The sequence below is a fragment of the Delphinapterus leucas genome, chromosome 15, assembly GCF_059928025.1.
Source record: "Delphinapterus leucas isolate spDelLeu-1000000601 "Yukka" chromosome 15, BTC_Dleu_Yukka2, whole genome shotgun sequence".
NCBI classification, from domain to species: domain Eukaryota; kingdom Metazoa; phylum Chordata; class Mammalia; order Artiodactyla; family Monodontidae; genus Delphinapterus; species Delphinapterus leucas.
In genome coordinates this window covers 64,301,353-64,316,100 of record NC_143143.1, presented here as the reverse complement: position 1 = coordinate 64,316,100, position 14,748 = coordinate 64,301,353, and the positions used below count along the sequence as shown (strand labels likewise).

The 14,748-nt window shown below is 41.7% G+C and overlaps 1 protein-coding gene across 9 annotated transcripts in view; it reads left to right on the top strand.

Moving 5' to 3' along the window:
• Positions 1-14,748, top strand: part of PIGU (phosphatidylinositol glycan anchor biosynthesis class U) — a 111,192-nt gene that overhangs the window by 69,921 nt on the left and 26,523 nt on the right. For all 9 annotated transcript variants that reach the window (XR_016387909.1, XM_089896746.1, XM_089896745.1 and 6 more), the window contains 2 exons: positions 11,127-11,281; positions 12,903-13,046. Coding sequence is in view for 8 of the 9 variants with exons in the window: in XM_089896746.1 (XP_089752872.1) it covers positions 11,127-11,281; positions 12,903-13,046 (299 nt within the window). In the remaining variant the exon portion in view is untranslated. The remainder of the gene's footprint in view (positions 1-11,126; positions 11,282-12,902; positions 13,047-14,748) is intronic.

Sequence of the window (14,748 nt, the reverse complement as noted above, 5' to 3'; positions counted from 1 at the left end):
CTTTTTTTTCTTTCCAGGTTTATTGAGATATAATTGACATACAGCACCATATGTTTAAGGTATACAGTACAATGATTTGACCTACGTACATCATGAAACGATTACCACAATAAGTTTAGTAAACATCATCATCTCGTATAGATAGAAAATAAAAGAGAAAGAAAAGAAAATATTTTCCCTTGTGCTGAGAACTCTTAGGATTTGCTCTAACAACTTTCTTATATAACATCCAGCGGTGTTAATTATATTTATCATGTTGTACTTTACTTCCCTAGTACTCATTTATCTTATAACTGGAAGTTTGTACCTTTCGACCACCTTCATCCAATTCCCCTGCATCTGGTAACCACAAATCTGATCTCTTTTTCTATGAGTTTATTTGTTTGTTTTTGAAGTATAATTGATCTACAGCACTATGTTAGTTCCTGGTCCACAACGTAGTGATTCAGTATTTCTGTATATTACAAAATGATCACCATGGCTATTTGTATGTTAGTTTTATACCCTGCTACTCCACTGAATTATCTTACTGTTTTTTTTATTATGAGTAGTTGTTGCATATATCTAGATACTGACATGAGTTCTTACCTTTAAGCTCTTTGTGATACATATATCAATAGCTTTTCTTATCTTGAACTAACCTTGAATTTTTGGAATAAACCCAACCTAGTCATAACACAACTTTATCGTGATCTTTTTCATGTGATGTTGAATTAGATAATATTTCATTTAGTATTTTTGCATTTGTGTCAGCAATTGATTTTGGTATCAAGCTTATAATATTTGCTGTGAAATAGTTAATGTAAGATTAAAATCACCTGCTTCTTGAATGTTGCTAGAACTTTCCTGTAAAACTGGCTGGGCCTGCTCTTTTTTTTCAATAATTATCTCTAGATAGAATTTTAAAAATGAATTTATTTTATTTATTTATTTTTGGTTGCGTTGGGTCTTCGTTGCTGTGCATGGGCTTTCTCTAGTTGTGGCGTGCAGGCTTCTCATTGTGGTGGCTTCTCTTGCTGTGTAGAGCATAGGCTCTAGGTGCATGGGCTTCAGTAGCTGTGACACACGGGCTCAGCAGTTGTGACTTGTGGGCTCTGGAGCGCAGGCTTAGTAGTTGTGGCGCACGGGCTTAGTGGCTCTGCGGCATGTGGGATCTTCCCGGACCAGGGCTCAAACCCACGTCCCCTTCATTGGCAGGCAGATTCTTTTTTTTTTTTCGGTACGTGGGCCTCTCACTGTTGTGGCCTCTCCCGTTGTGGAGCACAGGCTCCGGACGCCCTGGCTCAGCGGCCATGGCTCACGGGCCCAGCCGCTCCGCGTCATGTGGGATCTTCCCAGACCGGGGCATGAACCCGTGTCCCCTGCATCGGCAGGCGGGCTCTCAACCACTGCGCCACCAGGGAAGCCCCGGCAGGCAGATTCTTAAGCACTGTACCACCAGGCAAGTCCCCTGCTCTTTTCTTTATGGGAGAAATTTTCATTACTAATTCAATTTCTTAAATGGTTATAAGACCATTCAAATTTTCTATGTCTTCTTGAATTAGCTTTTTCCCTAACTTTTTTTTTTTTTTTTTTGACTGCACCGCGCAGTACGTGGGATCTTAGTTCCCCAACCAGAGATCAAACCCACGCCCCTTGCATTGGAAGCTCAGAGTCTTAACCACTGGACCGCCAGGGAGGTCCCTCCCTAACTTTTTATTTCATGCTTTCACAAAAGTTGAAAGACTAATGTAATAAATACCCTTAATTTGGATTTTCCTTTTCTATATCTCTATAGATATATAGGGTTTTTTTTTTTTCGTTTTTCTTTTTCTAACTCATTTGCAGAAAAGTTTCAGACAATAAGACATATCAATTCTAAATACTCAGCAGGTAACTCTTAAGAACTAGAGCATTCTTCTACATAACCATAATACTATTAGCACACTCCAGAAGATTAGCTTTCAGAGATTAATATTATCTAATGTATACACTCTAAATTCAAATTCCCCAATTTATACATAACTTTTATAGCATTTTGGGGGAGAGATGGGGTTCAAGATCCAGTCAAGGATCATTGTCATCTCCTTTATCTCCACCTTTTGTTTTTTAATAACACCAGCGTTTTAAGTGAACCATTTATTTATATTTTCCATAGACTGTATCCATTTTGCCTCAGTTTTTAAAGACATTGGCATACTTTTTTCTTTTTAATTAATTAATTTATTTTTGGCTGTGCTCGGGCTTTCTCTAGTTGTGGTGAGTGGGGGCTACTCTTCGTTGCGGTGCGCAGAGTTCTCATTGAGGTGGCTTCTCGTGTTGCAGAGCATGGGGTCTAGCCATGCAGGCTTCAGTAGTTGTAGCGCACAGGCTGTAGAGCGCAGGCTCAGTAGTTGTGGCTCACAGGCTTAGTTGCTCCGCGGCATGTGGGATCTTCCCGGACCAGGCCACGAACCCGTGTCCCCCGCGTTGTCAGGCGGACTCCCAACCACTGCGCCACCAGGGAAGCCCCAAAAGTACATAATTAAAAAATACTTTATTGCTAAAAATTGCTAACCATCATCATCTGAGCCTTCAGTGAATCATAATCTTTTGCTGGTAGATAGACGGTCTTGCCTCAATGTTTTGTTTTGTTTTCTTTTTGATTTATTTTTAAAAATTTAATTTATTTTTTTATACAGCAGGTTCTTATTAGTTATACATTTTACACATATTAGTGTATATATGTCAATCCCAATCTCCCAATTCATCACACCACCACCACCAGCCCCCTGGCGCTATCACCCCTTGGTGTCCATACATTTGTTCTCTACATCTGTGTCTCAATTTCTGCCCTGCAAATTGGTTCATCTGTACCATTTTTCTAGGTTCCACATATATGCATTAATATATGATATTTGTTTTTCTCTTTCTGACTTACTTCACTCTGTATGACAGTCTCTAGATCTATCCATGTCTCTACAAATGACCCAACTTCATTCCTTTTTATGGCTGAGTAACATTCCATTGTATATATGTACCACATCTTCTTTATCCATTCGTCTGTGAATGGGCATTTAGGTTGCTTCCATGACCTGGCTATGGTAAATAGTGCTGCAATGAACATTGGGGTGCATGTGTCTTTTTGAATTATGGTTTTCTCTGGGTATACATGCCAGTAGTGGGATTGCTGGATCATATGGTACTTCTACTTTTAGTTTTTTAAGGAACCACCATACCGTTCTCCATAGTGGCTGTATCAATTTACATTCCCACCAACAGTGCAAGAGGGTTCCCTTTTCTCCACACCCTCTCCAGCATTTGTTGTTTGTAGATTTTCTGATGATGCCCATTCTAACTGGTGTGAGGTGATACCTCATTGTAGTTTTGATTTGCATGTCTCTAATAATTAGTGATGTTGGGCAGCTTTTTATGTGCTTCTTGGCCATCTGTATGTCTTCTTTGGAGAAATGTCTATTTAGGTCTTCGGCCCACTTTTGGATTGAGTTGTTTGTTTTTTTGTTATTGAGCTGCATGAGCTGTTTATATATTTTGGAGATTAATCCTTTGTGTGTTGCTTCATTTGCAAATATTTTCTCCCATCCTGAGGGCTGCCTTTTCGTCTTGTTTGTAGTTTCCTTGGCTTTGCAGAAGCTTTTAAGCTTCATTAGGTCCCATTTGTTTATTTTTGTTTTTATTTCCATTACTCTAGGAGGTGGATCAAAAAAGATCTTGCTGTGATTTGTGTCAAAGAGTGTTCTTCTTATGTTTTCCTCTTAAGAGTTTTATAGTGTCCAGTCTTACATTTAGGTCTCAAATCCATTTTGAGTTTATTTTTGTGTATGGTGTTAGGGAGTGTTCTAATTTCATTCTTTTACATATAGCTGTCTAGTTTTCCCAGCACCACTTATTGAAAAGACTGTCTTTTCTCCATTGTATATCCTTGACCCTTTGTCATAGATTAGTTGACCATAGGTGTGTGGGTTTATCTCTGGGCTTTCTATCTTGTTCCATTGATCTATGTTTCTGTTTCTGTGCCAGTACCATATTGTCTTGATTACTGTAGCTTTGTAGTAGAGACTGAAGTCAGGGAGTCTGATTCCTCCAGCTCCGCTTTTTCCCTCAAGACAGCTTTGGCTATTCGGGTCTTCTGTGTCTCTATACAAATTTTAAGATTTTTTGTTCTAGTTCTGTAAGAAATGCCATTGGTAGTTTGATAGGGATTGCATTGAATCTGTAGATTGCTTTGGGTAATAGAGTCATTTTCACAATATTGATTTTCCAATCCAAGAACATGGTATATCTCTCCATCTGTTTGTTTCATCTTTAATTTCTTTCATCAGTGTCTTATAGTTTTCTGCATACAGGTCTTTTGTCTCCTTAGGTAGGTTTATTCCTAGGTATTTTATTCTTTTTGTTGCAATGGTAAATGGGAGTGTTTCCTTAATTTCTCTTTCACATTTTTCGTTGTTAGTGTATAGGAATGCAAGAGATTTCTGTGCATTAATTTTGCATACTGCAACTTTACCAAATTCATTGATGAGCTCTAGTAGTTTTCTGGTGGCATCCTTAGGATTCTCTATGTATAGTATCATGTCATCTGCAAACAGTGATAGTTTTACTCCTTCGTTTCCAATTTGTATTTCTTTTTCTTCTCTGATTGCCGTGGCTGGGACTTCCAAAACTATGTTGAATAATAGTGGTGAGGCTGGACATCCTTGTCTTGTTCCTGACCTTAGAGGAAATGCTTTCAGTGTTTCACCATTGACAATGATGCTTGCTGTGGGTTTGTCATATATAGCTTTTATTATGTTGAGGTAGGTTCCCTCTATGCCCACTTTCTGGAGAGTGTTTATCATAAATGGATGTTGAATTTTGTCAAAAGCTTTTTCTGCATCTATTTAGATGATCATATGGTTTTTATTCTTCAATTTGTGAGTATGGTATATCACATTGATTGATTTGCATATATTGAGGAATCCTTGCATCCCTGGGATAAATCCCACTTGATCATGGTATATGATCCTTTTAATGTGTTGTTGGATTCTGTTTGCTAGTATTTTGTTGAGGATTTTTGCATCTATATTCATCAGTGATATTGGTCTATAATTTTCTTTTTTTATAGTATCTTTGTCTGGTTTTGGTATCAGGGTGATGGTGGCCTCATAATATGAGTTTAGGAGTGTTCCTTCCTCTGCAATTTTTGGGAAGAGTTTGAGAAGGATGGGTGTTAGCTCTTCTCTAAATGTTTGGTAGAATTCACCTGTGAAGCCATCTGGTCCTGGACTTTTATTTGTTGGAAGATTTTTAATCACAGTTTCAATTTTATTACTTGTGATTGGTCTGTTGATATTTTCTACTTCTTCCTGTTTCAGTCTTGGAAGGTTATAAGAATTTGTCCATTTCTTCCAGGTTGTCCATTTTATTGGCATAGAATTGCTTGTAGTAGTCTTTTAGGACGCTTTGTATTTCTGCAGTGTCTGTTGTAACTTCTCCTTTTTCATTTCTAATTTTATTGATTTGAGTCCTCTCCCTTTTTTTCTTGATGAGTCTGGCTAATGGTTTATCAATTTCTTTTATCTTCTCAAAGAACCAGCTTTTAGTTTTATTGATCTTTGCTATTGTTTTCTTTGTTTCTATATCATTTATTTCTGCTCTGATCTTTATGATTTCTTTCTTTCTGCTAACTTTGGGTTTTGTTTGTTCTTCTCTCTCTAGTTCGTTTAGGTGTAAGGTTAGGTTGTTTATGTGAGATTTTTCTTGTTCTTGATGTAGGCTTGTAATTGCTATAAACTTCCCTCTTAGAACTGCTTTGCTGTGCCCCATAGGTTTTGGATTGTTGTGTTTTCATTGTCATTTGTCTCTAGGGTTTTTTTGTTTTGTTTTGTTTTTTTGCGGTACACGGGCCTCTCACTGCTGTGGCCTCTCCCGTTGCGGAGCACAGGCTCCAGACACGCAGGCTCAGCGGCCATGGCTCACGGGCCCAGCCGCTCTGTGGCATGTGGGATCTTCCCAGACCGGGGCGCAAACCCGTGTCCCCTGCATCAGCAGGCGGACTCTGAACCACTGTGCCACCAGGGGAGCCCTCTAGGTATTTTTTGATTTCCTTTTTGATTTCTACAATGATCTGGTTATTTAGTAACATATTGTTTAGCCTCCATGTGTTTGTGTTTTTTATGTTTTTTTTCCCCTGTAATTGATATCTAATCTCATAACGTTGTGGTTAGAAAAGATGCTTGATATGATTTCAATTTTCTTAAATTTACTGAGGCTTGATTTGTGACCCAAGATGTGATCTGTCCTGGAGAATGTTCTGTGTGCACTTGAGAAGAAAGTGTAATCTGCTGTTTTTGGATGGAATGTCCTGTAAATATCAATTATGTCTATCTGGCCTATTGTGTTATTTAAAGCTTCTGTTTCCTTATTTATTTTCATTTTGGATGATCTCTCCATTGGTGTAAGTGAGGTGTTAAAGTCCCCCACTATTATTGTGTTACTGTTGATTTCCTCTTTTACAGCTGTTAGCAGTTGCCTTATATATTGAGGTGCTCCTATGTTGGGTGCATATATATTTATAATTGTTATATCTTCTTCTTGGATTGATCCCTTGATCATTATGTAGTGTCCTTCCTTGTCTCTTGTAACATTCTTTATTTTAAAGTTTATTTTATCTGATATGAATATTGCTACTCCAGATTTCTTTTGATTTCCATTTGCATGCAATATCTTTTTCCATCCCCTCACTTTCAGTCTGTATGTGTCCCTAGGTCTGAAGTGGGTCTCTTATAGACAGCATATATATGAGTGTTGTTTTTGTATCCATTCAGCAAGCCTGTGTCTTTTGCTTGGAGCATTTAATCCATTCACGTTTAAGGTAATTATCGATATGTACGTCCCTATATCCATTTTCTTAATTGTTTTGGGTTTGTTTTTGTAGGTCCTTTTCTTCTCTTGTTTCTCCAACTTAGAGAAGCTCCTTTAGCATTTTTTGTAAGCTGGTTTGGTGGTGCTGAATTCTCTTAAGTTTTGCTTGTCTGTAACGCTTTTGACCTCTCCATCAAATCTGAATAAGATCCTTGCTGGGTAGAGTAATCTTGGTTGTCGGTTCTTCCCTTTCATCACTTTAAATATATCATGCCACTCCCTTCTGGCTTGTAGAATTTCTGCTGAGAAATCAGCTGTTACCCTTATGGGAGTTCCCTTGTATGTTATTTGTCGTTTTTCCCTTGCTGCTTTCAATAATTTTTCTTTGTCTTTAATTTTTGCCAATTTGATTACTATGTGTCTCGGCATGTTTCTCCTTGTTTTTATCCTGTATGGGACTCGCTGCGCTTCCTGGACTTGGGTGGCTATTTCGTTTCCGATGTTAGGGAAATTTTCGACTATAATCTCTTCAAATATTTTCTCTGGTCCTTTCTCTCTCTCTTCTCCTTCTGGGACCCCTATAATGCAAATGTTGTTGCATTTAATGTTGTCCCAGAGGTCTCTTAGGCTGTCTTCATTTGTTTTCATTCTGTTTTCTTTATTCTGTTCCGCAGCAGTGAATTCCACCATTCTGTCTTCCAGGTCACTTATCCGTTCTTCTGCCTCAGTTATTCTGCTATTGATTCCTTCTAGTGTAGTTTTCATTGCAGTTATTGTATTGTTCATCTCTGTTTGTTTGTTCTTTAATTCTTCTAGGTCTTTGTTAAACGTTTCTTGCATCTTCTCGATCTTTGCCTCCATTCTTTTTCCGAGGTCCTGGATCATCTTCACTATCATTATTCTGAACTCTTTTTCTGGAAGGTTGCCTATCTCCACTTCATTTAGTTGTTTTTCTGGGGTGTTATCTTGTTCCTTCATCTGGTACATAGCCCTCTGCCTTTTCATCTTGTCTATCTTTCTGTGAATGTGGTTTTTGTTCCACAGGCTGCAGGACTGTAGTTCTTCTTGCTTCTGCCGTCTGCTCTGTGGTGGATGAGGCTATCTAAGAGGCTTGTGCAGGTTTCCTGGTGGGAGGGACTGGTGGTGGGTAGAGCTGGGTGTTGCTGTGGTGGGCAGAGCTCAGTATAACTTTAATCTGCTTGACTACTGATGGGTGGGACTGGGTTCCCTCCCTGTTTGTTGTTTGGCCTGAGGTAACCCAACACTGGAGCCTACCTGGGCTCTTTGGTAGGGCTAATGGCAGACTCTGGGAGGGCTCACGCCAAGGAGTACTTCCCAGAACTTCTGCTGCCAGTGTTCTTGTCACCATGGTGAGCCACAGCCACCCCCCGCCTCTGCAGGAGACCCTCCAACACCAGCAGGTAGGTGTGGTTCAGTCTCTCCTGGGGTCACTGCTCCTTTCCTCCTGGGTCCCGATGTGCACACTACTTTGTGTGTGCCCTCCAAGAGTGGAGTCTTTGTTTCCCCCAGTCCTGTTGATGTCCTGCAATCAAATCCCACTAGCCTTCAAAGTCTGATTCTCTAGGAATTCCTTCTCCCGTTGCCAGACCCCCAGGTGGGGAAGCCTGACTTGGGGCTCAGAACCTTCACTCCAGTGGGTGGGCTTCTGTGGTATAAGTGTTCTCCAGTCTGTGAGTCACCCACCCAGCAGTTATGGGATTTGATTTTACTGTGATTGCGCCCCTTCTACCGTCTCACTGTGGCTTCTCCTTTGTCTTTGGATGTGGGATGTCTTCTTTGGTGAGTTCCAGTGTCTTCCTGTTGATGACTGTCCAGCAGCTAGTTGTGATTCTGGTGTTCTCACAAGAGGGAGTGAGCACATGTCCTTCTACTCCGCCATCTTGGTTCAGGCTAGCCTATTTCTAGCTTTTGATTTAAAGTGAGAAGTATGCAACACTTCCTTTGATTTGAACACTTAGAGGCCATTGTAGGGTTATTAGTTGGCCTAATTTTAATATTGTTATGTCTCAGGGAATCGGGAGGCCTGAGGAGAGGGAGAGAGACAGGGAAACAGTTGGTCAGTGGAGCAGTCAGAGCACACACATTTATCAATTAAGTTCACTGTCTTGTATGGATGCAGTTCATGGTTTACCAAGGCAATTACAATAGTAACATCAAAGATCACTGATCACGGGTCACCATAACAATAATAATGAAAAAGTTTGAAATATTGCAAGAATTACCAAAATGTGACACAGAGATATGAAGTGATCAAATGCTTTTGGAAAAATTGTGCCCTTAGGGTTGCCACAAACCTCCAGCTTGTGAAAAACGCAGTATCTGTGAAGTACAATAAAGCAAAGTGCAGTAAAATGAGGTGTGCCTGTGTTATAACTTTGTTTTCTTTTTCCACAGATTCTACTCTTACTTTTATTATTTCCTTCCTTTTTTTGAAGTGTATTCTGTTCTTTTTCTAATATCTTAAAAAGGATGTTTATTTATTTTCAGCCTTCCATTCAGATATGGTTAATATGGTTGTATGTTTCCCTCAGAGTACTGTTTTATCTGTATTACCTGAATAGTGATATAAGGTATTTTCATAACCATTAATTTCTTTCTTTTTTTTTGGCTGTGCTGCGTTGCTTGCGGGATCTTAGTTCCCCGATCAGGGATCAAACCCAGGCCCCCAGCAGTGGAAGCACGGAGTCCTAACCACTGGACTGCCAGGGAATTCTCTTATAACCATTAATTTCTTTTTTTTTAATAACTTTTTTTTAAAATTTATTTTTGGCTGCTTTGGGTCTTCATTGCTGCGCATGGGTTTTCTCCGGTTGTGGTGAGCAGGGGCTACTCTTTGTTGCAGTGTGCAGGCTTCTCATTGCGGTGGCCTCTCCTGTTGCGGAGCACGGGCTCCTGGCACGCAGGCCTCAGTAGTTGCAGCACACGGGCTCAGCAGTTGTGGCTTACGGGCTCTAGAGCGCAGGCTCAGTAGTTGTGGTGCACAGGCTTAGTTGCTCCACGGCATGTGGGATCTTCCCGGACCAGGGCTCAAACCCGTGTCCCCTGCATTGGCAGGAGGACTCCGAACCATTGCGCCACCAGGGAAGTCCCAGCCATTAATTTCTAACATCAAAGCTATCTATTATCATTCCTTCTTTGACTCCTGAGTTATTTGCAAAAGTGTTTAACACTTTCCTAATGTATTTATAGGTTATCTTTTTATTAAAGATTTTGAGAAATTGCATTATGGTCAGAGCATGGGGTCTGTATGATACAGATTCCTTAAAGTCTGTTGATATTGCTTTATGGCCTGATTCAGGTATGTGGTCAGTTTTTATAAATCCCCCAAAATGTTTTAAATGAATGTGAATCCTCCAGGTACACTGTTTTATAAGTGTATTTGTCTTTTTATATTATATAAATTTGTTTATTTTGTTATTTTATTTTATTTATTGTTTTTGGCTGAGTTGGGTCTTCGTTGCTGTGCGCGGGCTTTTCTCTGGTTGCAGCGAGTGGGGGCTACTCTTCGTTGCAGTACGTGGCCTTCTCATTGTGATGGATTCTCTTGTTGCAGAGCAGGGCTCTAGGCGAGTGGGCTTCAGTAGCTGTGGCACAGGGGCTCAGTAGTTGTGGCTCGTGGGCTCTAGAGCACGGGCTCAGTAGTTGTGACACACGGGCTCCGTAGTTATGGCTCACAGGCTCTAGAGCACAGGCTCAGTAGTTTTGGCGCACAGGCTTAGTTGCTCCATGGCATGTGGGATCTTCCCGGACCAGGGATCAAACCCATGTCCCCGGCATTGGCAGGCGGATTCTTAACCACTGCACCACCAGGGAAGCCCGAGTGTATTTGTTTTTTAAGATCTTTTGTGAACAAATTCATGAAGTGTGTTATTCATATTTCTACTTCATTACTGATTTTTGTCTGTTCGATCTACTAGTTATCCACTGATGATGGATTTGTGTATTTTTTCCTTTGTAGCTCTGTCCAAGTTTGTTTTATATACCTTGAGACTATGTTATTAGGTACCTGCAAGTTTAGAGCTGTAATATCTTTCTGATGAACGTTTTATCACGATAGAACATCTTTATCTCTGCATTACGTTTTACATTAAAGTCTATTTTATCTGGTAACAATAACCAAACTAATTTTCTTTTGGTTAGTGTTTACCTAGCATATACTTTCAATCCTTTGATTTTCACCTATTCTGTGTCCTATGTTTTCCAGGAGGGATCTTGAAGTTTAGTCTGATAACTGCTGTTTGTCCTTGAGATCCTTAAATGTACCATTCTGCCTTCTCTCCCAGCGGCAATACATACCCGTGAAAGTGAAGAGCAAAGCCTTCTGGATCTTCTCTTGGGAGTATGCTACGATGTACTTGGGAAGCCTGGTGGTAATTGTTTGCCTCTCCTTCTTCCTTCTCAGTTCCTGGGATTTCATCCCTGCAGTCTATGGCTTCATGTAAGTAATGACCTCATTAGAAAACCTCTGGAAGCTAATTTAGTTTTCACAGCTCCACCTGGAATCAGAGGGCGAGCAAGCACAGGCAGCATCTAGAGCAGTGGTCCTCAAACTTTAGTGTGCATCAGAATCACCTGCAGGGCTTCAACACCCAGATTGCTGGTCTCCACCTCCAGAGGTTCTGATTAAGTAAGTCTGGAGTAGGGACCCCAGAATTTGCATTTCTAATAAATTTTCAGGTGATGCTGTTGCTGCCAGTCCAGGGAACACTCTTTGAGGACCACTGGCTTGATCTAGTGCGATTAAAGAACACTCTCTGGGAACATCCAAAGCAACTACCAGCCTCTGACTGGGAGGTTTTGATTCAATCCGAAACAGTAATGGATGTATTCCTCTATTGCAAGAGGGTCTCCAGCAGTTTTAAAATAAAGCCAATAAAATATGTCAGACTTTTAGAGAAAATCAAAATGGGTTTGCAGGATGAATTCTGCAGGCATTTCCACATATTCTGTCTGTGATATGCTGAGGAAGATAACTGCCCAAGCCTGAAGGAACTCACAGCTCAGTGGGTGATAGACACTTAAACCTGCCAGGGTGGGAAAGGGATCTGTGGCAGGCTCCCCTTTGGGATTCTGGGCTGCTTATTTGTGTTAAATCCTGGCTGAGCCTAACAATGACTTAGTAACCTTCAGCTTTTCATGCTCTGCCTCAGATAAGAGTTTGTAACGCCGATGAATAACTTTTCCTAGTTTTCTGCTGGTCCACAGATTGTGTTCTTTACCTCATTTCACAGAAAAGGAAATGTAGTTACAGCAGGAAGCAAAGACTTGCCCTGGGTGGAGGCCTTCATCAGAGAAATCTGACCATGAACTATTGCCTCTCTCTCCCTTTACATGCTTCACTTGTTGTACTTTTAAAATTGTGAATTGACATCAGTTTCAACCCCTTATATATTTTTTAATGTAATGTAAAATTTTTAGAACAGCCAGAATTGCAGCCAATCTTTATCTGATATAACCAGACAAAAAGTTTTCCAGTTAAACCCTTATTTCTCAAACAAGGTCTGGGATCCTAGCCAGAACCTGGCAGTGGTTCCTCGGGCCCCTAGACGTCTTACTGCAGTGTCAGGCACTCAGTCTTCTGGCTCCTGCTGTGGGCATGTGGAACAAGAATGGGCAGGAACAGGATCTTTGACCTTGTCTTCCAGACAAGTCTTTAGAATGCTCAAAATAGGTATTGTTTATTTCAAACCCATTCCTCTTTTGCCACAGTGCTGGGCATCTCCTGGTTTTGAGCACATATATCTTGGGCAGTAAAAGAGGAGCTGGTCTTTTGATTTCTAGCACGAATCCCTGCCTTGTCTCAGCTCTTCGATGCATGCCAGAGTTTGGTTCAGGCAATATTTTTTATGGGTTATTATTCTCTGTGTCTCTGCCCCTTGTTTTTGTTAATTACGTATATCCTGGTTGCCTGGAGAGCCCCTCACATTCTGATCTCTGTGGAGACAAAGTCATCCTTGACTGCCCAGCAGCGACCAAAGCCTTCAGGAGAAAACCAGGTCAAAGCAGATCATTCATAACTTCTCTGTGTTTTTTCTCTCCCTTTTTTATCTTTATTCCAGACTTTCCGTTCCAGATCTTACTCCAAACATTGGCCTCTTCTGGTACTTCTTTGCAGAGATGTTTGAGCACTTCAGCCTCTTCTTCGTATGTGTGTTTCAGATCAACGTCTTCTTCTACACCATCCCCTTAGCCATAAAGCTAAAGTAAGTGGTTGGACCTGCTGGTTTTTTGTCCACAGAGTCATTTGTAGCTTTACAGGTGCCCTTCAAACTGGGAACATCTGCTATCAGGTTTGTGCCATTTTTGCCCAGGGAACCCTGCCCTCAGTCGCTTCAGTGGCTTGGCTGTATGCAGCAGTAGAATCCCACATGAGTACAGGGTGCAGAGACAGTGCTTTGGAGCCCTGTATTTCTCCTGGCCTCACTTTGGGGTCCTTGAACCCACATTGCTGCTGAGCCCAGTCACTGTTTTAAACAAGAGCAGTGTTGGGGTGTGGAAGGTATCCTTGGAAAAAGTGGATCTTTTTGGGTGTTCATCAGCATCCCAGTGACAGTTTGCTCAAAGGGACTCAGGATGTATTAGTCGGGAGGCTGGCTACCTGCAGCTCTGTTTCATCATCTGATCAGTTTCCCTCAAAAGGGTTGCCTATAAAGCTCTCTTCTGCAGCGTAAGAGGGCTAACATGTGTTGTCCATCCCACCTTTCTAGGCTTTTTGACAATACTCATGCCTAACCCTTGCAGCAACTCTTGGAGGTAGGCATTATGTTATTATCACTTCCATTTTATAGTTGAGGAAATTGCCGTTCAGAGAGGTGGAACAATTTTCCCAGAGTCACGCAGCCAGTAAGCATGGAGCAGGGATTCAGACCCAGGTTTGCTTGGCTCCAGAATCTATGCTCAGTCCCCTGCACCATGCCAGGCTCCTGAGAGAGATCACTTATAGTAGGTCCCAGAAATGGTTCTATTATCCTAGCTTCAGAGAAGGGAAAACAGGCACCAATAGGCATAGATATGCCTGTGTGGTCCAGGGAGGCTGGAAGAGTTTGATTTAGATTTTAAGAGCTTGAGTTCTCTGCTCTAACCTTCCTGCCATTCTCCATGGCCAGTGAACCAATGCACATGGTTCCTAGTCTATAAAAGCTCAGAGTCGATGTTTCTTTCCCATGACAAAGCCTTGGCCTGGTATCTGACAGAAAACCATTCTTCCTTGGCCCGGCAGGCTCCAGAATCCTGGCAGCCTTACTCAGCCAAGCTCTCCAGCTGTCTGTGGTCCACATTTCCTGCCCTTGTTCTGGTCAGGCCCAGCCACTGGGCTGAGAGAAGCAGGGAGCCCGGAGCACCTTTCTTCACTCTGTGTAGCCAGCTCTCCAGCAGCTTCTGTTGTTGGCACGTGAAAGGCCACAGACAGCTCCTGGGTAGACAGTAGCACCACCATCTTGTGACACCCTCCCCTCCACCCAACCCTGGCCAGGACCTCAGAGTTGTGGGGACAGAAGATATGAAGATACCTGACCTCCTCTGCAGCTGCCCTCCTGTGCCTGGATATGAAGTTCCACTCTGGCCCCTGCAGTGCCAGCTTTGTGAGAACAGGCCCTCCAGGGCGCCTCTCCCCAGGCACTGTTTTAGGGGGGCCTGGTCTCCATGTTTTTTGGCACTACATTGTCACTAGCTTTTTCATAGGAATGGTGCAGCTGTTACCAGCTACCTAAGAAGCCCAAAGCCAGTGACTTGGATTAGCTTTAGGAAGATGCTCACTGAGGTAGCTGGACCCTTCCTAGAGGCTACAGGACTGCGTGACTTTGCCAAGCTGAGTTTCTGAGTCATTTGCTATATAGTGTTCGGGTGTATACACGTTTGTCTCCACATCTCAGATTTACACCCATTGAGTCACCCTGACCTTTGACC